Source organism: Cibotium barometz, chromosome 43, assembly GCF_041138505.1.
Source record: "Cibotium barometz isolate CiBa-2024 chromosome 43, ASM4113850v1, whole genome shotgun sequence".
Taxonomy (NCBI): domain Eukaryota; kingdom Viridiplantae; phylum Streptophyta; class Polypodiopsida; order Cyatheales; family Cibotiaceae; genus Cibotium; species Cibotium barometz.
Window position 1 is genome coordinate 26803870 of NC_141088.1, and position 26548 is coordinate 26830417.

The 26548-nt window shown below is 39.5% G+C and overlaps 1 protein-coding gene across 2 annotated transcripts; it reads left to right on the plus strand.

The window, feature by feature from the left end:
• The first annotated feature begins 2083 nt into the window (after positions 1 to 2083).
• LOC147613737 (uncharacterized) lies at positions 2084 to 8047 on the plus strand. 2 transcript variants are annotated; one of them, XM_086781715.1, is made up of 11 exons: positions 2084 to 2347; positions 2959 to 3411; positions 3902 to 3994; positions 4090 to 4213; positions 4363 to 4443; positions 4794 to 5157; positions 5445 to 5557; positions 5652 to 5831; positions 6069 to 6211; positions 7373 to 7465; positions 7550 to 8047. In XM_086781715.1, exons 3-11 carry the CDS (start codon positions 3912 to 3914, stop codon positions 7710 to 7712), a joined length of 1344 nt encoding a protein of 447 aa, XP_086637841.1. In that variant the 5' UTR covers positions 2084 to 2347; positions 2959 to 3411; positions 3902 to 3911; the 3' UTR covers positions 7713 to 8047. The 2 variants fall into 2 exon arrangements, with proteins under 2 accessions (XP_086637841.1, XP_086637842.1); XM_086781716.1 differs by having other exon boundaries at positions 2130 to 2347; positions 2962 to 3411.
• Positions 8048 to 26548: the final 18501 nt, after the last annotated feature.

Genomic DNA, 26548 nt, shown 5'->3' on the forward strand with positions numbered 1-26548 from the left:
TGTATCACTTATGTTGTATGCATGTGCACCCCTTTAGAAAAGACAAGAGGATACTTGCACCTGCCCAACAATAAGTCTCCTTAGGCATTTCCCTAATCTGTGGATTTTGACAAGAAGCTTCCTAAGGCTACCTTTCAAAAAATGAGTGAACTCTAGACTAAGGGCCTTTGCACAATAGTTAGTGGAATGCATATGGGTGGGTGTATGATTACTTGTGCATTAGTGCACCCCGCTCGACCAACTCTTATAGCAAGAATATATGCGTGTAAACGGCCTAAGGGCAGCTTTAGGCTGCATCCAAACCATGGAGTGGTTTGGATGCAGCTTTAGGCTACATCAAACCATGGAGTGGTAAACCATGAGTCTTTTCCCTAACCTTAGAAGAAGGACTATTTTGTACAGATGTGAACATGCAAAAGGTTTCTCCATGTGATCTGCCTTTGTGCTTGTGATGTGAAATTTGGAGAACTTTGAAGAGATTAAAAGGAGCATTGTGCCTATATGTGTAAGGTTGTTAGTTTGGCTATACGTGCAAGGGGGCCTAAGGATAGCTTCCTTTTTGGCTTGAATATACAAGCCATGGACTAGAAGCGCGATGACCATCCAACCCCACCATTGCCTCTAACGTGGGAGAGCAAATCCTTAGCCTTATTTTGTAGAATGTCGATCGGATTTCAACCCTTCCATGTAATGCTGATGTGGCAAAAAACAATGTGTTCCCTTTTTGTGTTGTTGATGTCAACTTCCCTTTTGTCTGCATTTTTCCCAAAGGCCATGACCCCTCCCAAAGGTCATGATGGCTAGGAAAGGCCTAGGGTTGGCCTTTCCCTAGGGGAGAGTCGGTTCTAGGGAAGGGCCTTGGAGATTTCCCTACTCCTTTCTGGTCCCTAGTCTAAATTTTCAAGGTTTTTCCTTAATGTGAGATGGCCTACTTTGTGTACATATGACCATGAAAAGTTTACAAAAGGTTTCTTCATCTAACCTACCGTCACCTTGTGATGTGAAATGTGGAAAACTCGAGGAAAGTGAGAGGGATTTCCCAACGAACACTATAGTTCAACGAAGCCCTCTCATGTAGGACATTAATGCAACATGACAGTAAAGAAATTGCACATTATTTCTCAGTTGAGGCTTTGTTTTGAATTGCATTCCTCTGCTCTGCCATTTTTGGCATAGTTAAGATGCCCAAGGTTTTGTTATATATTGCATTCAATGCATGGGGCTTCTTTTAAAGAAGCCCCTTGTGGGAGGGAACTTGTTATTAATGAAGCCCCTTGTGGGAACTTGTTAGTCTTTGCTCCTCTTTGCTTTTTTGGACTTTGACAACCTGCACTTCTGGATGCTCCAAGCTTTGTAGCACAAGTTAATGGCGGCTAATAGCGTTTTTCATTAAGTTTCATGGACTTTGCGCTAAGTGGCAATCACTAATGCATATGGGGAAGTTGCCTTCACAACTTACTTGACATCTAATCTCGTTGCCCAACTATTGTGCTTCCCTCCTACCGTCGGGGAAGACCTCATTCGAATAATGGATGGAATGGTTCGCCTATGCTTTTGATTGACTAAGACTAGTGAAAATAGTAGGCCCAATAGTATACTACTTGGTTCCTATGGCTTGCCGATGGCGATATGATCTTTTACCTTTTATAAATTTACCAATGTATAATCAATGTATTGTAATGTACTACATTTTATGTAATGTACTACATTTTATGTAATGAGTTTAAAGTGCATTTTATTTTTGAAAACTAGGAAGTATTCCTCGGTGAAGGTACTTGAATTTTCTATGCGTTGAGGAGAGGGGGCACCCAGTTACCATCGGTAGTCCCTAGGGAAAGGCCTTACTCCTTGCTATGGCCCTGGCCAGAAACTCCCATGAGTCATCATCCCCTCCTCTAGGGGAAGGGCCTTGGGGCTTTCCATACTCTGTGTTGCTAGCCCTGATCTGAAATTTCCAAGGTCTTTCTTTCCGTGATGTGAGATGGCCTCCTTTGTGCACATGTGACAATGAAAAGTTTACAAAAGGTCTCTCTGCATGTGACCCGCCCCTCCCGAGACAAACCATGATGAGAGGGCGAGGTTTAAGGAAATGCGTAAGTATAAAAAGGCTACCGTTTTCCCAATCATTTCAAACGCAGAACCCATTTCTAGCCGGAGTCATAGCCATACCCATCGACATAGATGTGTCCATGATCACCAATTCTCCATCTTCATCTTCTTGCGCTTCATCGTCTGCGGAGAGAGGAGAAAATCCCCCTCTCTCTCTGCAGCTTCTTGCCGTCTTGGCTCCACTCATAACCATTTTCGGATGTCTGCTCTGCTAGCATAAGGCGAAACCCTATCTCTGGTGAGTTCTCCCTTCCTTTTGCAAATGGTGCACCACAGCAAATTAGGTCTTGTTTTGTATCCTGCCTCGTTTTCAAAGCATATCTGGTTTCCTCTTCATCTCAGCATACTGGGTTTTCGCTTGCCTTCTGCATCACGTCATTCCAATTTCTCTCTCTTGATATGTGCATCACAACATATCAGGATGTCTTATATTCTGGCTACGCATTGTTCTGTGTTCTTCAAAGTTTCTGCTGTGTTTCGCTGCGTCACAACAAGTCTTCCTCTGTTTTCTACAGCACATCTACAAGCTATGTTTTCTTTTGGTCTCGGCCACATTATAGCAAATTAGGTTTTCTGTTGTTCTTTGCTGCATCACGGCAAATGAGGTCTTCCTTTTGTTGCATCACAGCAAGTGAGGTTTTCTTTTCTTCTTCTCTGTATCATAACACTTGAGGTTTTCTTCTGATTTTGGTGCAACACATATGTTCCTTTTGTTATATTCTGCATCACAGCGTTCTAGGTTTTTCCGCATCAGAGCAAACAAGGACTTCTCTTGGTGTTTGTTGCATCTTAGTGAGATGAGGGAAGCTAGCTGCTGACAGAAACTATTGTGTTTTTCTGTGTCTGCAGCAGAATGATTTCATTGCCCTTGTTATTGTACCTTCTCCAACAAGACATAATCTGTTAACAAACAGAAGCATCCATTCTCGTTACGTGCTGAGGAAGAAATCAGCTTTTCCTCTCTGCCTTATACTTAAAAACACTTATGGGAGGCCAAGACAGCCATCTACTTCTGATGCTGGGAATGGAAATTTCTGCAGTCCCGTGTATTTTAAGTACTGTTCCTTCCAAGGGTGTACCCGCTACTTGGTGTGATATTGTGCCTGTGCCCGCAGACGTCCTCTCCAGAGGTGCCTCCTTTTCTGTGCCGATCATCAGATCAACAATCAAGTTCTGGTCTGAAAGAGAAGCATAGAATCTGACGGAAAACAAAGGATTTCTGATCTTTACAAGCAGTGCTTCCTTTTCAAGACATAGTCCTCTGATCATATCTTTTTCAACTTGCTGGTCTTCTTTTTCAAGGTATGTCCAAGCTTTTTGCTATCAACAACCAAGACTCTGTTCTTTGATATGGTACAAGCTTAACATTTTTGTGGGGCTCCTGTGTTAATCTGCTGAGTGTAGTGCTAGCTTAACCTGTCTATTGAACACCTGTGCTAATCTGGTGGTTTATGGTGCAAGCAATATCATTTTTTCACCTGTCAGCTCTCTTTAATTATAAATGCCATTGTCAACCTGAACACCTATGTTAATCTGTTGACTTGTGGTGCAAGCTTAACCTTCCTCTTACATACCTGTGTTTAACTGCTTGCTTATGGGGGGGCAAGTTATGGTCTCTTTAAAATCCTTTTAATCTGAATTCTTATGATACAAGCTTAACATTTTTTTCAAAGGTCTGTTTAATCTGTTGGCTTATGATGCAAGCTTGGCAGTTTTCATTAGGCCTTGTGTCAATTATTTGATGCAAAACTTGACCTTTCTCTTATACATCTCGCTTTCCTTTCTATGACAGTTTATTTGATATGGCTGCAATTTCTGTGAGCTGTTTGCTGGGGAAACAACCCTTACTCCTCTCCACATTCTCACAAAAGCAATCAACATTTAGGTATTTCCTTCATCCCTCAGACCTTTTTCTCAATGGAGAATGTGAAGTGTATGTTGCAGGGGGCATTATGCCATCATGACACTCCATTTTTCTAGGTCTCGATTCCCTCGGATCATTATCCAAGAACCGGCCAGCAAACCGAGTTCTCTTAACCAAACTAAAGTCTCTTGTAAAATTGGTCAAGGCAACGCTATTGCCTCGAACATGTCCAATAATGAGGTGGTGCTCCTGCTGTGATTCAAGTGTTTCATGTACATAGGTTCCCTACCCTTGTTTCATCTTCATGTTAAGTATTCAGGTCTTAGATGCCAGAAGGCTTTAGGTTTAATGCATTATTTAAGTCATGTTTTTGATCCTTTATAATGCAGGCTGTCCTGAAGCAAGCCAGGTTACAATTTTCCGAAGAAGTTGCATTTAGGAAACAAGATCAGGAGGTTTCCCTTGTGAAGGTATTGATACTTCTTATTTCTGGGTTCAAGTTAACACACCTCGAGCCAAGGCACTGGGCACTCTCTATTCAAGCACACAAAGGGGTTCTACCATTGCCATCAGTTGCAGTTTTTAGAGTAGGCTAGTTTTGCATACTAGCTTCAAAGCAAGTAGAGGCACTGCACAATCTCCATGTCAAGCACACTAGGGATTCTATTATTGCCATTGATTGCAATTCTAGAGTAGCTAGTTTTGTGTAAATACTTTCATGGCAAGAACATGTTTTCAGAGCAGGGTAGGATAAGTCTGCACTTTTTCAGTTTCTGGGGTAGGGTGAAAGTGGCTACATGTAGACTACGGCTCTTTGCAGGCATTGTTGCTGATCTCAGCTGAAGATGAAGCGTTTATGTCTCTCAACAGAGAAAAAGATAGACTTGCAGCTCGTACAGAAGGCAGGAACTTTCCCGGGTTGCAAACTGAAGCTTGTGGAGCTGATGTGGATGGATTCCCCATTGCAGGGAGAACCATGTCAATGTGGCTGGCCAGGTTTGACTTCCTAGCAACGGAGGTTGGAGATATTCTGGCTTCCAAGGGAGGCTATACCAAACCTGTAGAGGTTTTAAAGGCTGTCAGTACTGTTCTATATGAAATTCAGGGATTCAAAAGAGCAGTTACAGATTTGGATACAAGGAGTCATTACCTTCATCTTGTTATGACTCTAGGCTCAGGCAGTGGTACTCTCTCTCTCTCTCTCTCTCTCTCTCTCTCACGCACACAGGGCATGTGGGCGCACATGCACCCGTGCGCGCGCACACACACACACACACACACACACACACAAAGGTGCTTCCCTAAGGACCTTGGGGCGGTTGGAAGCTGGAAAAGGCTACCTTCTCACAGAGGATGCATTGCAACTTTGAGACTGTTTAGAAGTATTTATCTGACCATTGCCTTTATGTGAGCAAAAATCTGAATGCAGGCCAAATGGCTTTTCTTACACTTTTTTGGCATTTCTATGTAGGCATACTTCTTTGCATTATTTACATGGAGGTTTGTCGGAGGCTCGGTGTCACTGTGAGGGGAGCTGAGGTTGGTGACGAGCTTCTTATGTGGCCACTTGTAGATAATCTACAGGTATTTGAAGGGCTCCCACTCTGTTTCAGCTGAAGCATGCTCCAATATGTGCCATTAAAATCAATGATCATGGTTGTTAACTTGGTTGTTTCAGGAGTGTTTCGAGCCTTTTGATGGAGGGGAAAGTTGGTTTTTAGAGCTACTTGCATTTCAGCACCAGATGCATCTTCTTGGCAGCAGCATGAAAGCTTTAGCTCATGGGTCCACTGCATGCCCCACCTTGAAGTTTGCCTCCAACAGAGACATTGTGGGAATGGCATTGTCGAACTTGAAAGTGAGTTTTCACCGGAAAGGTGATTTTCAAATCCTTTGTTGAAAAGTTTCGTCTAAATTTGATCATATAATAATTGGTACTTTTTTAAAAAAAAGTTGACATGCAATGAAATCTTGTATTTTTTCGCGAAAACTGTACGAAGGGTCTTGGAAAATTTCCATTTGTTAGATGCATTAAGCTGAATGCATGTAGCATGTGAGCAAGTTATCTTATTGTTTTTGTCTTTTTGTGTTGCAGAATCTTCATTGGAAGGATGCATGTAAGGCTCGACCAGGCTTTGCTCTTACAGATCCTCTTCATCCACTTGTATATGCAAATGGCAGACTAGTTGACCACACAGAGCTTGCTGTTGGAGCTTTGTTGAGGCCTAGAAATCTCAGGTATAGTTTTCCAAACATCATATTGTTGGTCTATTGCTCTTTGATCGGTGCAGAATGAGGCTGCTAATGTTAATAGGTTGTCAGAGAGTCTAGCCACTCTTTGGGTATACCTAAGTCTTCTCACAAGATAGCGGTGCAGTTTAATTCAGTATGCAAGCCCTTTTTAAATTTTAGACATTAGACCAGTGTCAACTGTCCCTGCACTGATGTGAATGTGACTCTTGCTTGTTTTACTCATATTACAATGCCATCAAATGTAAATTCGTTATAGCTTTGATTTGAGTATAATCTGAGCAACTGGTATATGGATCTGGATCTGGATCTGGAATAACAAGAGCCCAGTGGCTGATTGGCTGGCTGTAGTAGCTGACAGCTGAAAACAATATGAATCTACTGAATGAGGGCTATTGTTGCTCCACTGGTTACCTCATCTGTTATATGCAATATGAGCTATAATGTCAGGGCCTTTGTACGGGCTCAAACTGAGAGCCTTGTCAGCACTTCAGGCTGCAACTTTTGACTAGATTACTAGAAGTGATGGTTGGCTAGAGTGCCAAAGATATGAGTGTAGGAAGGGATAACCAGGTACATAATACTCCCTCCTCAAAATAGGTCTCATACTCCTCTTCCCCTCACGTCAACAGAGGATGATCAATGTCTCCATTGGCGCTCAATTGGGTGGAACTGCTTCAGTGCTTGCAGGTGTGGCGATCTTAGCTCTGGCACATGGTGAACCCCTGAGGATCTATATAGTGATGCCAATAAGCTGCTGTCTTTGCTTGTATCATGTGAACTTGTTAGTGTAAGCCTGAGCATGATGATGCTACCTTTCACAATTCTTGGTTTTGCTGCTGCTACAGCTGTAGTCATTGTTCATCGATATGCAAAACTGCTGCATCTGTTTAATTAGTCTTTTACCAAGTCTAGTGGAAGTTAATGAGCATTATCATGCAAGTGGGTATTTATAGAAGCTTTTTTGGCTCCATCTCCAGCCTGTCAATCTTTGCTAGAAGGTTCTTTGCTCTGCTTTGAAACCATTTTGGGGCTTCAGATTCAGTTTTGATTCCTCAGACTGCGGTGTACAATGCAAATACTGAAACCTAGTGTTCCTAATGTTTGATTTGTGATGGGAAAGGGTACTGACATCAATGTTCTTCGCAGGCTTGCTCTTATGACATCAGAGAGGTTGCTTCTCTTACAACCTCACAATTGGGTATTGAGGAGAGATCATGGCTTATTGCTGTACCACAGCCGGTATTGTCTTTTTATATGTAAATATTTGGATTATCTTCTGAAACTGTTGGAAGTTCTATATTGAACATGGTGTTTTGACTGCAGGAGGTATGGTGAAGCTGTTCAAGAGTTGAGTATATGCACAGCTTTTGCCCCCACTATAGAAGCACAGATGCTCGAGCATTTTGTAGAAAAGCTGCATCTTTTGCGCATTGAGTCTTCCTGGAGCTCATTGAGGCCCCCCAGTGCACCATCCACTTTGGCCTAGGCCTTTCCTTTAGAGAGTGGCCCTTTAGCAAAGCCTGCTTCTTTTCATGCCATGGCAGTATAAAGTCATTGTTTTTGGGATGTCAGGTTGTCTGCATTGACTCGTACATATGTATTTAGCTTTTAGTGGCTTCTCTCATCGTGTCCACCTTTGGTTGGGAAATTGGTGTAGTACACTGACCCAAATTTTGTTTGACCAGGCTTCTATTTCTCGTGTTAAAAGGGCTAAATGGAGCTTCTTCTGTAAGGAAATTACATGAATGTTAAACCCGAAGCGCTTGATTAAAAAATTTAGTTGTATGGTACTTTTTAATATCAGTAACTGCTGTTAGGATCTGAAGCAAACCAGCATTAGCCTAGTCAATATAATTTTGTGCGGTCGGTTAAATCAATATTTATACTTTGTTTTTTTTTTATACTGGCCTTCTCTTGAAGGCTGTAATGGGCGAAGGTATTAAATCTCAGCTCTTCCATGGGGAATAATGGCACTAAGTTAGCATATTTTTGTTTTGTACCTGAAATTCTGGTGCTCACATCCTCAATACACATTGCTGAAGTTACACAAGTCCACCTTGATTCGGGAAGCAATGTGGGTCTTGTAATAGTTAGTACTGAACCCACAAAACCGATTATAACAGGGGGGATATGCATATTGGTAGCAAATGACGTGATGGATTAAAATTCACAAAAATGGCAAATGCAACTACATGGTGATGCCAAGGAAATTTGTTTCGTCTGATTTTAAAGCACTATGAATATCATGGAAGGAGTTAATGAACAGGGACCATGAATATCATGAAAGATATAATTTACCAAGCAATGCAGTGAATATTGACTTAAATCATGCCAAGTTTATGAAGTAGGACATCGATGCTATGAATGGTGGCATTTGCAACTGCCTCTGTTGAGACAAATATGGTCATGGAATAAGCAGGTTGCACTTGTAGAGAATGAGTAAGAAATCACCATGCGAAGCCTGGCAACTCTTTATATCGTTGAAATCTTTATTCTATATGACACTCAAACTCCGTAAGGAAGATACAGATTCCGAAATAGAAGTCAAAAAAGAAACACTCCATATGGAAGATACAGATTCCGAAATAGACGTCAAAGAAGAGGAAGAAGAAAGAGAGTCGAAAAGCTGAGACAACTAAAAAGGTTACCTGACCCCAATAGATTCGAAAAAACTGGATTTCAATAATACAGGATGAGACTATTACAACTTATTGAGCAACCATGACTACTACAACTACTGTGAAAACAACAGATTGCCATGCAATGGGACACAATCGGGGCAGTGCCCAATTGGGTGGCGTAGCTAGGTAGTACTACAATGGATTGATTGCCAATTATAATTGCTGACAACCAAATAGGTGGCGTAGCCAAGTAGTACTAATTGCCAACAACCAAATATTAGAGGAGTACTATACAGCACACGAACAACCAAACAACAGTTCACTAACAACCATGACTACGACAAATATGAAAAAGGACAGCACAACTAACAACCATGCCACTACGACAACTGTGAACAATAAAAAAGACAAATAAACATGTAGCTTCTCTAAGGCAGTGAAATACAACCAGCATAATGTCCCAATTTGGTCTGTAGCCGAGAAGTTAGCTCAATGAATTTGCCAGTACTACTGCTGTTGTTACCTTGGTCTTGATAGAGTTTGTCGACGACCCTATCACAAATGTGGTGACAAGATCCCAAGGCCCAGAGTAGCTTATCAATCCCCCTTCATTTATCAATTTGTAGGATAAATCACTCGAGAGCTGTGGGGCAAGTTTGTAGTACGCGGGCTGCCGCTTCAAGAAGAATACAAAACCAAAGAACAGAGATAGGTGAAGAAGGTGTATGCCGGGTCACAAGAACCAGACCGGATTTTCAAGAGAAAGAATAAAAATGGATTAGAATGCCCTATTAATTTGCCGAGAGGAGAACTTGAGTCAACACACGGAATATTAACTAGCTGAAAGTTTGAGAAGAAGTAGACTCAGAGAAATTTTGGAAAGGCTAACAGAAAGCCAAAACAATGAAAGAAATTTTCAGGTGATAGCAATTGAGAACGAAGAAAAGAGAGAAGTCAAGAACAAGAGAACAGGAAAACAATTATGGAGAGAAATTGAGCTCAAAGCAACCAATACAGTTATGATAATGCAAGGAACGAAGTCTCCGAGATGGCAGAACCCATATAATAATCACTAAGATTCCTAAGAAGAAAGATTCTAATAGAGTTATGAAATGCAAGGAACGAAGGCTCCGAGAAGGCAGAACCCGTTTATAATCAATCACTAAGATCCCTAAGAATAAAGATTCTAATAGTAGAAGAGTTGAAAAGAAAAAATCAAGATGAATAAATAATTCTGCATAAAGAAAATCAAGAAAAACCTCAGCAAAACAAAAGGATCCGAACATCCCATATGTAGCAAATCATTTGAGAACTTGCAGACGAAGGAACCTAAAGGCTCTTGACAATGGATTCTAAGTGGAATTGATTCGAAGATAGAAGTAAAGCAAAGGAATACTTATCCCTATTTTTTTCAAGCCCAAATAGATCAAAATTGCCGAAGGAGCAACAACAACAATGGACAACACCCAATGACCAGGTTTGAGAACTCTATATTGGCATAGAAGTAGAGCCAATACAGAAGTAGAGTCACCCAATGACCAGGTTTGAGAACTCTATAGTGGCATAGAAGTAGAGCCACCCAATGACCAGGTTTGAGAACTCCATATTGGCATAGAAGTAGAGCCAAGAACTCTATATTGGCGTAGAAGTAGAGCCGAGAACCATTCGAGTCAATGTAGAGTTACTAGCAAAATTCACCATTTTCATATTCTAATGTTTTCATTTCATATAGATAAAGAAGGGAATATAGATAAGAAGGGAGTTGATCCAGCTATCTCTTAACACCAATTACATCTATGACAAATCAAACAGTCTTTGTTCAAGTTTGTCATGAGAGAAAGGAAATTATCGATCATGGTATCGCTTATGAGCCACTTCTAGAGAGCCTGTTTTCTATGAGAATTGGGTGCACTTATTGGCAACTATTGATGTGGTGCCTGAGGTAGGTACCAAGTACCTTCATGTTGAAGAAAATGTGAAGGTGCTTAGCACTTCACTCAACATGGCCACAATGCAAACAAAGAATAAATCATCATACAACACATATGCAAATACATTTGATAGTGAATTCTACATTCACTTGTTAGATAGCTCATCAAAATAAAAACATTAGAGGAAACAAAAGTGCTACCAACACATAATGTTTTTATTCACTTGTTAGATAGCTCATCAAAATAAAAACATAATGTTTTTACTCACTTGTTAGATAGCTCATCAAAATAAAAACATTAGAGGAAACAAAAGTGCTACCAACACAAAAGTGCTTAGCACTTCACTCAACATGGCCACAATGCAAACAAAGAATAAATCATCATACAACACATATGTAAATACATTTGATAGTGAATTCTACATTCACTTGTTAGATAGCTCATCAAAATAAAAACATTAGAGGAAACAAAAGTGCTACCAACCTAACCAAAGTAATCTCTTGCAAAGCATTCTTTTAAGGATGCTATCGATGGTTGTGTTACATCAAAATATTGTTACGACACTCTCATTGGTTGTGTTACATTGAAGGATTCTTACGAACCCAACCAAAGTAATCTCTTAAGAAGCATTCTTTAAGGATGCTATCGATGGTTGTGTTCATTGAAATATTGTTATGGACGCTGTCATTGGTTGTGTTACATTAAATTATTCTTGTAGATGTTGTTCTTATTGGTTGCATTACATTAAAGTTACTAAGGTTTATCATGAATTCACCCAAGAATTAGAAAGAAGAACTCTAAAGGTTTGTGAACCTAGAACGATCAATGATGAAAATTGACAACCCGATGGAACAGACTATCTAAATTTGAACAAAGACACCATTATAGAGCATTAGATCAAGCAAAAAAGTCAAGAATTTCCTCAAAGAAAGTGAAGATAGCCAAGAACCTTATCTTAGACATGTGCTCGATCACTTCAAATCTTAAACAAGAGAAATGTTGTGCGCATCGGGGCTTAATGCTCTGTAGAAGGCCAGGGAGGTGTCGCTTATGATAGCCCAATAAAGGTCAGGAAAGTAGACATTGCAAAGTGAGGGAGAATCCTAAACTAGTCTACATTGTAAAGGATCTTACTCTGAAGGAGGACAAGGATTTGATTAACCTTTTGGTTAACCACTTCGCAAGTTAACATAATTTCAGCCTCGACCTACCTTAAGGTGTTTTGCCCTCTTACTTGCATGTAACGGAAGCCTAATTCTTGTAAGATGGTGTTGGACTATATAAAGCAGCATTATAATAAGTGTAATGCCAAATAGGGAAGTCACTAACTTCATGTAGATACTTGCTTTTAAATAGAACTAGTGGCCCAGGACTATTTTTAAGTTCTTTTGTGAAAGCTAGTCATTTTCGACATTGAGCAATACACATTCATTCCCTTGCAACAATAGAATAGTTTTGAGCTCTCCTTCTTCTCCCTACCCTCTTTCTTTTGCTCTATTGAATCCTGTTTGCCTGATGGATTTATTGAATCTTGTTTGCTTGATGGATGCTTGCTATAGAGGTTTATCTGTAGACTTCTTCCTCTCATTAGCTTCTTCTCCACCCGCCGTTTGTGAGAGAGAACCACTCTAAATGCTATCCCCTTTTACCTCCATCTAGGCGAAGGAATCTCTACCTTCATCCCCTTAACAAATGAATATTTTAGTGTGACAATAGAGTGAGGACATGATGGACGAGCTAGTGCACCCATGTGGGGACACTTGATTTGGCAAAGGTTAAGATAAGCTCTTAACTTGAACATATTTGGCACTACCAATAGGAACGATGATGAGGAAAAGGCTAGGGCTTACCTCTGTGCTTTGGTCCCCTCCAAGCTCACCCAATAGTGCATGTTGTTGTTGATTAAAAGGTCACATTCAAAAAAGATATGGTTTTTGAGCCTTGGATGTGTTTAGTTTTTTGTTTAGGAGGCCAAACTCCAAAAAACATATGATTTTGGAGCTCCACCAATAAGGAAGAGTCCCACCTTCTCAAGGAGCCTATTGTAGAAGCTTATTCACCATGGAATCCAATTCCAGTTTCTCTCCATTCGGATGAGGAACATGGAACAAGGGGAAGGGCAAAGAAAAAATGATTGGGACTACCTCTAGCCCAAGGGATTCCATAAGAGCGATCACATAACATGTCCTTAGCCGCTCCATAGCCATTTGGATACATCCTTTGATATGGATGAAATCTATCTGGTGTGAACCATGCACATACCTACCAACCATGTAGGACCAATTGTGAGACCCCTACCCCTATATCTATGGTAGTGGAATCACACTAATGGTATAGCAACTCACTTGAGGCCTCATATCATAATGTCCTAATGCTTGGCTATTCCATCAGCTCCTCTAAGTTTGACAAGAACAATCCTTATGCAAGAAAGGTGAATGATTCATCCTTGGTGTTTTCCCTTCATAATTCTCATAAGTAGGTTACATCAAGCGGCTCCTTGAGGCTCAACAGATGTATATTGACTCCTCAATTATGAAGACAATTCTTCTATCCTTATTATGATTGCTAACTAAACTACTTGTCCCGGGTTTTTCTCATTTTAACAGAACACGTTTGTTTTGTTTAGAAAGTGCCTACAACTCGGGTCCACCCAACCATCCACTTTTTATTTAGAAAGTACGTGCAACTCGGGTCCACTCGTCTACTAACCACTTTCCAATGTTTGATCCTTTTTCTACTTCGACTATGCTATGGATCTAGCTTCCATCCACCACTAGACCTATGATGGTGCCAGTATGAACTCACACACCCTTAATTAAAAATTACTGCTTTACTCATACACACCAATCAAGAAAATTAAGTTCACATGTAGTTCTTTATAAAAACATTCATTTCAAAAGAAAACATACATCACATAATCCTTTCCATAACATACATATACCATATGTCCATGTCACATATCACATATCAAGTATCCAAGTAACACATTAGTGTCACATCATCATCATCATCATCATATGTCCATGTCACATATCACATATCAAATATCTAAGTAGCACATCAATGTCACATCATCATCATCATAAATCTCCTCTCACACTACGACCATGATCCTTAGATCGAGACACTAATAAGCCCGAACACTCCTAGACCATCGTGATGATTAGAGGAGGGAGCACTAGCACACATACTTAGCCACTAGGCACTACCCTATATGTTTCACTCTGGAGCCGCTTCTTGTCCATGTAAGATTCCTCCCTCCAGCTTTTGAGGTGTGCAGGTGTAAGAACCTCCCCTTCTGATCTCATAATTATTCCCCTCTTTGAAATAAAAGAAAGATCCTTTTTTACCCTGTTTTGGCCTGGAGAGAGAAAATGTCTAGAGGGAGGTAATTCAAAATTAAGATATTTTTTGATATAAAAATCCTTCTAGTGTCTAAAATGGTTTCCCCTGAATTTGAAATTCAAAAAGAACTTTTCAATGTACAATTGGAATTAATTGAAAATAGGTATAAAGGACCTTGGCCTAAGGGTCCAGATTTTCCGAAATTTTTGGATTCTTATAGACCAATAAGATTAATCCAAGTGTAGGGAGGAGATAAATTGAAGAATAAAAGAAAACCCCCCCCTCCCAAAAATGAGTAAATGCTCACATAAGATGAAGAGTGGACTAAGGACCAAAGAAAAGAATTAAAAAATTAAATTTTGACACCTCAGTGTGGGGATCTCCCCTCATGAAGTAGGCGCCTTTTTCACATCATTACTCCCAATTTTTAATCAATAAAATGAGATATTTTCATCTCTCCTCTCTCCTTTTTCAAAACTAGATCCAAAAAGTAAGCTGAATTGACCCAAAATGGTCAAAAATTGACCAAACTGATCTGGAAAATTCTAGAATCAATTTGCTTGGTTAGAGGCTCACTTTTTCCTATAAATAGAAGCCTCCCCTTTTTTAAAAGCTTAATGGTGTTTATGCACTGTTACTCTACTCTCCATCTATATTGAATTTTTTAATAATTCAATTGTTTTTGGCCTAATCCTCTCCAAAGTGAATTGGTAGCCACTATTGCTTTAAACAATAGTAGAACCCTCAATCCCTCAAGCCAAAGGAGAGCTTACAAGCTCCATGTAAGCTAATTTTCTTACTTTGTTTAATGAAAAATCTATGGTTTTCTTGATTTTTATGTTTTGCAGATGATTGAATTAAATTCAAATGCTATGCCTTTGATGAAAAGGCCACCCCCTTCTCTTCTTTACATTCCAACCCTTCTTAATCCTAGAAAGATTAACTAAGTGATTAATTAAACTCTTCTTATTGTTTACTCTCTTGAATTTAGAAAATTATGTAGATTAGAGTTCTATAAATCTTATTTGGGTTAATTTAAGTTAAATAAAGAATGATAAAAATGAGAAATGGTCAGCCATACAAAGGAGGTTATGGCAAAATTTTCCAAAAATTTGTCGAAAAGAAAGTTTGTTTTTATGTTATTCCCAAAAGAGTAATTCCCACCATTTTTGCATCTAAAAGAAATATTCTAATTACTCCATGTACATATTCACCTATGAATATGCATGGATATCACTGATATTAATTAAGTAAATTTGATTTCTATGCATAGAAAAATACATAAAGGAAGTTTTTTTATTAGAAAAGTGTTATTCTTATTAAATTTGATTTTTATGCATAGAAAGATGCATAAAGGAATTTTTTTTATTACAAAAGAGTTATTCTTATTAAATTTAATTTTTATGCATAGAAAGATGCATAAAGGATTTTTTTTAAAATTAGAAAAGTGTAATTCTTATTAAATTTGATTTTTATGCATAGAAAGATGCATAAAGGAATTTTTTTATTACAAGTGTTATCTATACAAGATTAACCACAACCCCACCTCCCTCCACATGGGCAAAGGAGGTGGGGCTAATTCAAAATAACCACTCCTTCTGCAAGCGTGAGGAGGAGCCAAATCTCACATCTACCAATGCAATTTTGAATTTGAATCTAAGAAGATCTCATCTCACATCTTTCAATGAAATCTTTGTATACATGCTTACATACCTATAGATACACACACTTATATATATTATGTATATATGTGTATCTATAGGTATGTAAGCATGTATATATAAATAGATTTATATGTATGTCGACGCACACACATGTATTATTATTGTGAACTCATAATGTCTATCGAATATTAAAAGCTGCCTTAGGAATATCACACTCCTTAATCTTGATTTGATAATAACTAAATTTAAATCAATCTTAGGAATATCTCTCAATTCTGATCTAATAATAAGCTGATTAATTAAACGGAATGGCATTACTATGATCCTGATCCTACTTAATCCTCAATCTGATAATAACTTGATTAATTAAATGGCATTACTGTGAACGTATAATGTCTATACCGTATATTAAAAGCCATCTTAGAAATATTATACACCTCAATCTTGATCTGATAATAACCTGACTTTAAATTAATCTTTGTAAATATCTAGGCTCCATGAAATCAATCTAATAACTCATCTATCCTAGGAATAAGATACTTATTCTTAACAAGCTAATTTAACCCTCAATAATTAATGCATAATCTAAGAGTTGAAAAAAAACTGGTGTGCCCCAAGGGCATACACTAGGTCGAACCACAAGTTATCTCAATTGTTCCTTGAGCTAAATTGCTTATGGAAGAACCACCGTATAAACTCTTTGAGCACAATTGCTTATGGAAGAACCATCCTATAGACTCTTTTCGCACTTAGTCGGGCTTTGGGGATCAACTCTATCTCATGATCAACCTTACAAGTTGGGGGCATTTTAGTCAAATCTTGTGGAAATTTGTTAGCATACTCACTTAACCATTTAGGTTCCTTCATATTTAACTATTTGCCTGCCCTTCAATAACTTAGATATCTTTACAATTTGCAAGATGGTAGCCCCAACCACTCCAATTCTTTACATCTTGTTCCCATGAAGATCCATGAAGTCAATGGTCCATTTATGACAATGAATATCAGCCTGCTTATTATGTGTGAGCCGGGCCCATCATACACTCCTAAGGGCAAGAACCCCATCATACACTCCTAAGGTCAAGACTCTGAAATTACATTTGGTTAGGTTCCATCTAAGGAGAACGGAAGTGGGAAACGGTTGGCTTTTCGCCAAAGAAAGCCTCAAATGGGGTCCTGTGGGGAACAACAACCGTGGGGCAGCAATTCAAAAGATACACCGCAGTGTTGATTGATTCTGACCAGAGACGTTCAGGCAGCTCAGCTCTGCTGCAAAAAGCATGGAGTGTGCCATATCCATGACTGTTCGGTTCTTGCACTTGACCATTCCATTCTGTGAGGGAGAGTTGGTGGAGGTGAGTTGTACCTCATACCTTTGTAAAACAAGAACATTTATATCCCTCTTAATATGAAAAGAAGTTTATATATAGCTTACAACATTATATTGAGTGTGTATGCTATTTGATCAAACCAATACCAATGGGTTACTCATTAAAACAGCCATTATATAATTGAGAAGCTTTAAAAAATTAAGATTCACAGTAATAGGCTTGCCTCAGTTATATTCAAAGAAAATAGTGATAATTTATTGTACCAAATTATAAGGAAATAAAAACAAAAAATGCATGTTTTAAGAAATTGAAATAAATATATATTTCCTTAGTTAGTTGTATCTTCTTAGTTTATGAAAAGAAGACTTTCACACCATTGCAACCTTCTTGAGTAATATTTCGTCTTAGGAGAAAGAACTAGCATCTTTTAGGATATTCCATTAAAAATCACATACATTACTCTTACATTTATGGATATCAAGCTAGGTATCTTGCGGGCTCTAAGGGTGAATCTTGCTTGGGGATCCTTTTTTGGGCCTTGTTTTCATTGCAACAAGTTTGGACATTTTGCAACAGAATGTCCTTATAGACAACTATCCTATCCTCTTGTTGGTGATGGGAATGAATCCTTTACGGTACATGCATCGGTTGCCAGCAACCCCATGACATTTATTGATGAGTGATTGTCCCGATGCACTTGTTACCTTTTCAACTTCTTCTGCTCCAGGACGTTTGATGAATGATTATCCTAATGCACTTGTTATTGTTACCTTTTTGACTCCTGCTTTAGGATCCTATAGCATCTCTACCTCAAAACTAGAGAAATCATGAGAGGCAAGTTCCAACCCAATTAGTAGCTTTTAATGCTATTACAATAACTAACCAAGAGAAATAAGAAAGAGGTAAAATTCATGCCACAATTGAGCATGAGGACTAGAACAAAAAATTCTCAATAATTTAGACCATGGCCAATTTCCAAGGTTAAGATTTTAAACTTTTGGTTGATTTGGGAAGCACTCATTTATAATTTCACCTAGATACTTATGAAAGTTAGTAATCAACCAAAACCAGGGTAAACCAATGTAAGTGGAATTGGATAGTGGTGGAAAGATTCTTTTCACATGCAGCATGACCCCTAACCCTTACCAACTTGTATCCACTAACCCTCTCATTAAAGGCTACATGGAAGTGGTGGAATTTTAAAAGTCAATCAATTGCAATATTTGCACGTTAGAAGATTCACACACTCACTATTTGACTCTCATAGTTTCTACAAACAAGCCCCTCCTTTTCTTCTATGAGTAATCCCTTTCCTTCTTGGACACACCACCCTCCTTTACTTCATTGAATTTCACCTAGTCATGTCAAACCTCACCCTCTTCTTCTACAACCAATCCATTTCACCTTCCTCCTTTACTCCATCAGATCTCACCGAGTCATGTCAAACATCACCATATGGTGCTGCTTATTTTCTAGTCAACTCTTAAATAAGTGTATCTTACATACACAATGTCTTTTGTCTTTTCTTTACAATCAGAGAGAAGGAGCCCCTTCCTAAGCTAGAACTGTAGATTTGAAGGCATTCCGGGAAAAGAATCATGTCCTCTAGGCCCACTAGCTTTTGATACTCGATCATGTTCCCTACTTATCATTGAGTTTGGCATACCAAAATTAGATGGAGTGAGACAAAAAGGGATTTTGTTTTTGGCAGTCTCCTTAGGAAAGGCTTACGCAAAATCCTAAGCCATCCTAACTGCTTGAACTAACAAGAGGGCTTCACATTCTTTACACCAATTTGTCCATGGAGAAAATTTGTAACAAAGTGAAATGGTCTCATAAGAATAATGGGCCAAAGGCCAATTGACCATGCCCATGGACAACACTTATGATAGTGTAAAAGGGGTGGTCATGTATATAGGTCACATATGCCATATTTTGGGTACCTTTTGATAACCATCATAATACAAGTCAATTACTCTCTCTTCTCTCTCTAAACTTAGGCTAATCATTAATCCAAGGCTAATTATGCTAAATCTAGGCTAAGCTAGATGCTCCTTTCTTTCATTGGTATTAGAGCTTCTCTTCTTGTTCATAAGGGAGAAAATGGTTTCATGATTCTCTTAGGGATTAATGGGAAGGGAGAAAGCATAATGTGTCTTAGCTTAATGCTTATCAAGCTCTTAATAGTCAGTGAGCTTTAATTAAGCTTCACATACGTTAATCGAAGCAATAGGAGAACCTAAGCAACATTTGGGGATTTGGTTCCACTTTCGGCATTGCTTGGCAATTAGGGATTTCCATGGTTCAATCTATGGCATTGAGATCCTTTCATACATTGTTACATGCCTTTGGAAAGTTGTAGATGCCATTCATGGCTATTTTCATACTATGATATGTCACATGACATGTATGAATCATGTTATGGTTTCATGTGAGCTTATGGAATGAAGACATATGCCATTAATCATGTTTGATTGAAGTGACATGAGGCATGCCATATGCTCTTGTAAAGAGGCACATGTTTGAGCATTGTGAAGGGCAAGTGATTAGAGTTATACATCCTTTCTAATCTTACCCTTGTAATCCTCATCATCACCATTAAAATCCTGTATTGATGGAAATTGGCATGCATCTATAAGTGCCATTTGTAAGTGAACCCCTACTTCTACTCTTCTATTGTTGCAAGCTATTTCCATTGTAGAATCTAGTTTGTGGTAGAGGAGTACCTTGGCATATACGTGGAGAGGCCAAGGGGAGAGTTTCCTTGAATCTTCCTTGCCATGAGTGCCATGGTAAAGTGGTAAGGAAGAGGATTAGGTACTATGGTGGTGAAGACTTGGCCCAAGCCCTTGCTCTCAGATTTCAAACTTGAGTAAGGGGGTTGGAAGAGCTTGGCCGGGAGATCGGAAAGCTTCAACGCATTACATTGACTCCCAAGTGTTCTTAAACGGATGCATTTTAATGGGAAAAGATTTGCCAAGCAATGGATATAGTGTAGATTTGGATGCCCAAGATACAAATTGATGTGGTGCATGCCTTTGAATGGATTCGAGACATTATCAATGCAAAGGGGAAGTTGGGATAGCAATTGGAGACAATCTTGACAGTTTTATGCTGTGTTGCTAAACCCTAATTCAGTCCGAGAGGGTTGGGGCTGTTTTCAAGGTGTTTGCATAGCTTCATTCTACTCTCCAAGGGAAACGTTTGGAGCCCTCAAGTGCTCCATTCCGACTCTATTTACTTCTCCAATTGACAAGTCTCCCTCTACAAGGTAAAAGGGGTGCCCAATCACTTGGACTTCACAAAGCCATTTGTGGTTCAAGCAGATGCATGTGGAAGATGCATTGGGGCTGTTTTGTTCCAAGAACATGGAGAGTCAAAAGCTTGATGAGAAGGAAATGGTTATGCATGTCTATGATCAAGAGATGTTGGCAATACTTCATGCAATAAATAAGTGGCATCATTACTTGTATGGGAGTCATTTCTTTGTAAAGAGTGATCATAGAGTGCTTCAATACTTCTTGTATCAAACTACACTCTCTACCAAGAAAAGAAGGTGGGTGGCTACATTGCAAAATTATAATTTCGACATCTCTTACATGAAAGGGAAAGAGAATGCTGTGGTGGATGCATTGTCATGTATATGGGCATGTAGATGCATGGCAATATCGAAGGTACATAAATATTAGATTTTGGATATCCAAGAAGAAGAGTACCTATTGGATAATGAAGTGGCACCAATGTGGCAAAAACTATAGCAAGGATCCCATGATGATTTGCTACATTTTGAACTTCGTAATGGACTCATCTACTACAAAGGCAAAGTCTACCTTATGCCTACATCAGGCTACAAGAAGAGGGTGTTAGAAGAGATGCATTCTTCTCCATTATCAGGGCACATGGGGCTGTTTAAGACCTTTGAGAATGTGTGGAAGAGTTTTTATTGGAAAGATGTGTATACTTTTGTGAGACAAGTTGCTTGCCTTATCAATAAAACAAGGATCCCATGCATAAGACCGGTGGTTTGCTTCAGCCTTTCCTATTCCTGATGGTAAATGGACACACATCTCTATGGATTTCATCACAAGGCTTCCTTGTACAAGGACGGGATGGGATATTATATATGTGGTGGTAGACCACTTGACAAAAGTGGCACATTTTATTCCTTCCAAAGTCAATTTTTTAGCATCTATGGTTGCAAAAACGTTTGTGGATCATGTGTTCAAGTTCCATGAAGTGCCACAACAAATTGTTAGTGACCAAGATGTAAATTTTATGAGTTCATTTTGGAGGACATTGTTTGAGATCATGGGGACTGTTTTGATACCTAGCACCCCTCCTATCACCCCGAAACTAATGGACAAACTGAGAGGGTGAATAAGTGGGTGGAAACTTACTTAATGCATTATTGCCATGATACGCAAGATGTTTGGGGTGGGTGGTTGGCACTTGCATTGGCATGTCACCTTTTAAGGCACTCTATGGGTACAAAGTGAATATGCCAATGATGGTTTAAAAGCAAGAAGGGGTGAATCCTAATGCAACAGAGGAGATGGAAAAGTTGGATGCACTCTTACAACAATGCAAAGCTAATATGAAGCAAGCTCAAGAAAGGATGAAATATTATGCTAATGCTTATTAGAGGCCATTAGAGTTCATGGAGGGTGATTGGGTATTCTTGAGGAATTCCCAGATAAGATATGGTTCTCTCAAGGGCAACACAAATACCAAGCTAGCTCATTGCTACTATGTGCCATACCAGGTGGTGAGGCATGTTGGTGAAGTTGCTTATCAATTGGCACTTCCATCAACCTCAAAGATTCATGATGTATTCCATGTATATCATCTCAAAGCTTACCTTGGGTTGAAGGTATTTGTGCAAGATGAATTACCTCTAGTAAATGAGGAGGGGATGATTATGTGTCGGAAACGATTTTGGGTACAAGAGAAAGAGTTATTTACAACCATACATTAGTGGAGTACTTGGTCAAATGGTGAGAGCTACATAAGGAAGAAGCTTCTTGGCAACCCGCCTCTACATTGGAAGGATTTGAAGGGTTGTTGGATGGATTTTGGAAGTCCGATAAGGGTTATGAACAGTGAATTAACTTGCTAGAAATTCCTATAAATTCACTGTGGACAGCCCTCTACCCCTTGGAAATTGAATGCATAATGATTGGAAGCTACTCAAGATTCTTATACCATTATGGGGTAGATGTTATGGATTGTTTTGAGGGCTTTAAGAGCAGTTAAGCTCTTATTCATGCATACAGCTCTTATTCATGCATACAGCTCTTATGCATGAATTAGAGTTTTATGCATACATAAGAGCTCTTATTCATACATACAACTCTTATGCATTAATAAGACCTCTTATTCATGCATATTATAGCTCTTATGCATGCATATGAGCTCTATGGATGCATATAACTCTTATTTGCGCATTAGCCACTTTCGCCTGCAAACTCAGATCTGCAAATTTACATCAGCTTTTTGACTTGCTAAAGTCACGTCATCTTTCAACCTGTTGATGCCACATCATCTTCCAAACATCGGAGTTAGCTATATGAAATAGTTGACTGAATCTGCTATCTGAAACAGCTACTAAAGCCAACTGCCTAAATCAGCTATTGGAATTAGCTTCCTAAATCGGTCGTCTAAATTAGTAGTCAGAGTTAGGATTTTAAATGGACCATAGTATCTAGGATAAAGCTTTGTCACTTTCATATCTTGAGAGCCTCCGCTTCGCAGGGACTTTCAAGAAAACAAAGTTACCCTCTTCAAAGGTCACTTCTCTGTTGCTCTTGTTAGCATACATATTTGCACGACCTTGTGCACTACGAATGCTATCTCTTGTTGCTTTTAGCATATCTTGTATGTCTTCAAGGAGATCCTTGACAGACCGAATCTTCTCCTCCTACAGCCACACGAGATCTCAACTGGAAACCATACATTAACATCAATGGACTAATGAATACACCTAATGTTTGACTCATTACCTTGAGCTAAGTATTTTGTTTGTTATTCAGTCAATTCTTGAAAATGTTGAATTTATGGACTTGATGAGTTATTTGGGTTGAATAATCTATTTTCTTGCAACTTCTTATTTTCTCTATTGTCCTAGAATTAGTTTGTAGATTATGCCACACAGAGGTTGAAATAGAGAAGCATTACAAATGTTGCTGGAGGGGCTATGTTACAGTATGTGGTGGGGTTGTCAAAAGTGCTTCGGCTAATTGAACTACAAATGGCATGAAAGCAATGGCATGCATAAGACCATATAACGCTCTATGCATGCATCACAATAAGGGCTCTATGCATAAGAGCTCTTTATGCATGAAATATTTTTTTGTACAATATTTTTTTGTTCCAATGAATTGTTAAAGTATAAATAGAAATACTTTATTCAAATTGCCATATATATAAGTCCTTCCCTTGGTCTATATAGATTTTAAGGAGAGGTTGAAAAGGAATCATCCAAAGACCCAAAAGGGTAAGGAGGTTAGTTATGAATAGAATTTAGATTAGTTTGTTGAAATATTCTCCTCATTAGGGCATGTGAGTAGCATGTTAACCTAAAAAATGATGACCAAAAAACTATCTTTACTCCACTTTACATAGAGGGTACTCTCAATTGGACTACTGCAAAAATCATTTGCAACCAACAAGTATGCATTTATCTTCTCATACCATGCTCTTAGGAGCTTGATTAAGGCCATAAAAAGGTTTTCTTAACCTACATCCTTTAGACACTCATCTCTTCTCAACAAAACCATCAAGCTTAGATACAAAAACCTCCTCATGCAAATCACCATTCAAGATGGAAGTCTTGATATCTAATTGATGTACATTCTAACCATAATAGATCACTACCAATGCAATAATATACCTAACTATAGTCATATGAGATGTGGGTGCAAAAGTCTCATGATAATCTATGCCCTTTTCCTAAGAATAACTCTTTAACAAGCCTTAATTGGTTAGCAATTCAATGATAGGTTCAGCCTTATGCTTCCACTTTATACCAATGTGCTTTTTACCATGAGTCAAATCTTCCAAATACCAAGTATCTCTCTCTCATGGTACCTAAACTTGCAAGATGATGCATTTTTAGATCCAATAAAAAATCCACTTTAAAATGACCGATGGTTATGGATTGGGAATTGTTTACCACGGAAATGGTTACTTCTGTAGAAGGTTTGAAGGGAAGGTGGCCTAATGAGGTACACATCTCCCAAGACAAAACATTGTGGGCTAGTGTTGCACCCTTCCCACTATGTTTTGATGCATGAGCATATGCGTAGTAGCATGCGCATATTGAAGAGCGATCCTTCACTTCGTACCCTCACTTGGTTTTGGCACACAAGCAATTTTTTCGCAGGCAAAACCTCTATCAAGGCGCCGCACTTTAATTTTTAAAAGCATGTGTGGGGTGAATAAGGGCTTGGCCCATTTAAAATTTAAAAGCTTAAACCTTAGCTTGCTGGGGCTTGGCCCACTTTAATTTTTAAAAAACTTGAAACCTTAGTGGCTGGGGAAAGAAGCAGCCAGCATTGAAGCGAGACGCCGCCATGCAGTATATTCGAATCGCCGCCATGCAAGCCTGAAGCGAAGCATCACCAAGCGCCAACTCGATCGCTTGAAGAGAGAGAGAACGTCGCCATTGTCTGGGCCCGGCCTTTGTGCTGCGAGCAAGAAAAAGAAACGAAGCAACCCATACTAATTGCTACTGCAATCAGTAGCGCTGAGACTGTGAAAGAGAAGGAGATTGTGCCGGCCGTTGTGCTGCGAGCAAAACAAGTGAAACACGCCTTACTAATCGTCACTGCAACCTGATCGCAGGGACTGTGAAGGAGAAGGAGATTGTGCCGGCCTTTGTGCGGGTAGAAAGAAGGGAAACAAGCTAACGGAATCGCCGCTGTGGTCGGCCTTTGTGCTGCGAGCAAGAAGAGAAGTGAGACGAGGCTTGCTAGTCACCACTGCAGCCTATCACATACGTTGAAATCGTGAAGGAGAAGGAGACGAAGTCGCCAACCCTCACACGCGTTAAAGGAGAAAGAGGCGCCCTCGTCATCAACTTTATGTTGATCGGCTACAGCCACAACAGCGCACGCTGCTGTCAAAGCAAAGGGGCGACCCTGTAGTAGCAGGACGACAACCCTGTCGATGGGCGTATGGTGGAGATTGATTGTTATGTTTTGCGGCTTAGTCCAGGACCTGGCCAGTACCAACTTCTTTTAGGGCAACCTTGTATATGGATGACTGATTGTGTTATTGACATCCCTAGAGGGCGGTTGCTTCTTGGTAGAAGATCTTCCCGAGCGGTTCTTCCTGCTTACCCTTCTTCTATTGTGAGCCCTGGGGTTACTACTGAGGTTGAGAGTGATGGGGATGATGACCGGAGTTCTACTTCATGTACACCGAGTTCCTATTGCATTTACCGTGATTCTATTGAGATTACCCTTGATGACGATGAGGAGACTCCACCTTTGGCCAGAGAGGAGGATACTGTGAGAGTTCCTATAAAGGGGGATGAGAAAGTTGTGCTTTTGGGAACTTCTTTAGATCCACCATTGAGGGAGGAGATTATTGCTTTATGTCGGGAGTATCAAGACATCTTTGCATGGGATTACACCGAGTTGAGAGGTTTTCCACCCGAGCTTGTTATACATCGCATTCCTCTTAAACCCGACACTACACTGTGCGCCAACGTCAGCGCAGATTGCCTGAGCATTATAGAGAGGGGGTTTACACGAAAATTAAAAAGCTTTTAGAAGCTGGTTTGATTTTTCTAGTCGATAACACTGAATGGGTGTCTCCTATTGTTGTAGTCTCTAAAAAGAATCAGCAGCTTCGCATATGTGTTGATTTACAAGCAGCTTAACAAAGCTACCATTAAGGACTACTACCCTTTGCCTTTTATTGACCAAATCCTTGACTCTTTGGTGGGGAGGGAGATATATGCTTTCTTGGATTGCTTTTCTAGGTACAATCAGATGGCTATCGCTGATGAGGATAAGCTCAAAACCACTTTCACCACTATATTTGGCACATATGCATATCATGTCATGCCGTTTGGGCTTTGCAACGCGGGTGCTTCATATCAGCACTATAAGCATGAATCCTTTCGTGATGATTTGACCAATTTCTTAAAGATCTTCATGGATGATTTGGGGATCAGGACCACGCATGATAAACTTGTTGCAGCCCTTAGGTATGTCTTTCACAAGTGCCGTGAAAAATCAATAGCTTTGAATGCAAAAAAGTGTGTGTTTGGGGTCACTTATGGCATTTTGTTGGGTCACCTCATTAGCAAGCATGGCATTTCTATGGATCCCCAAAAAGTTGAGGCTATTCTTGCATTTTTGCCACCCACTACCGTGTGTCAAGTAAGGGGTTTTCTTGGAGCCGCTAAACACTATAGCCGCTT

Coding starts and splice junctions, on each gene's coding strand:
- LOC147613737 (XM_086781715.1), top strand. CDS start 3,912: ATGGCTGCAATTTCTGTGAGCTGTTTGCTGGGGAAACAACCCTTACTC. Junction 5,558..5,651: donor CACTTGTAGATAATCTACAG/GTATTTGAAGGG, acceptor TGGTTGTTTCAG/GAGTGTTTCGAGCCTTTTGA. Junction 7,466..7,549: donor TTATTGCTGTACCACAGCCG/GTATTGTCTTTT, acceptor TTTTGACTGCAG/GAGGTATGGTGAAGCTGTTC.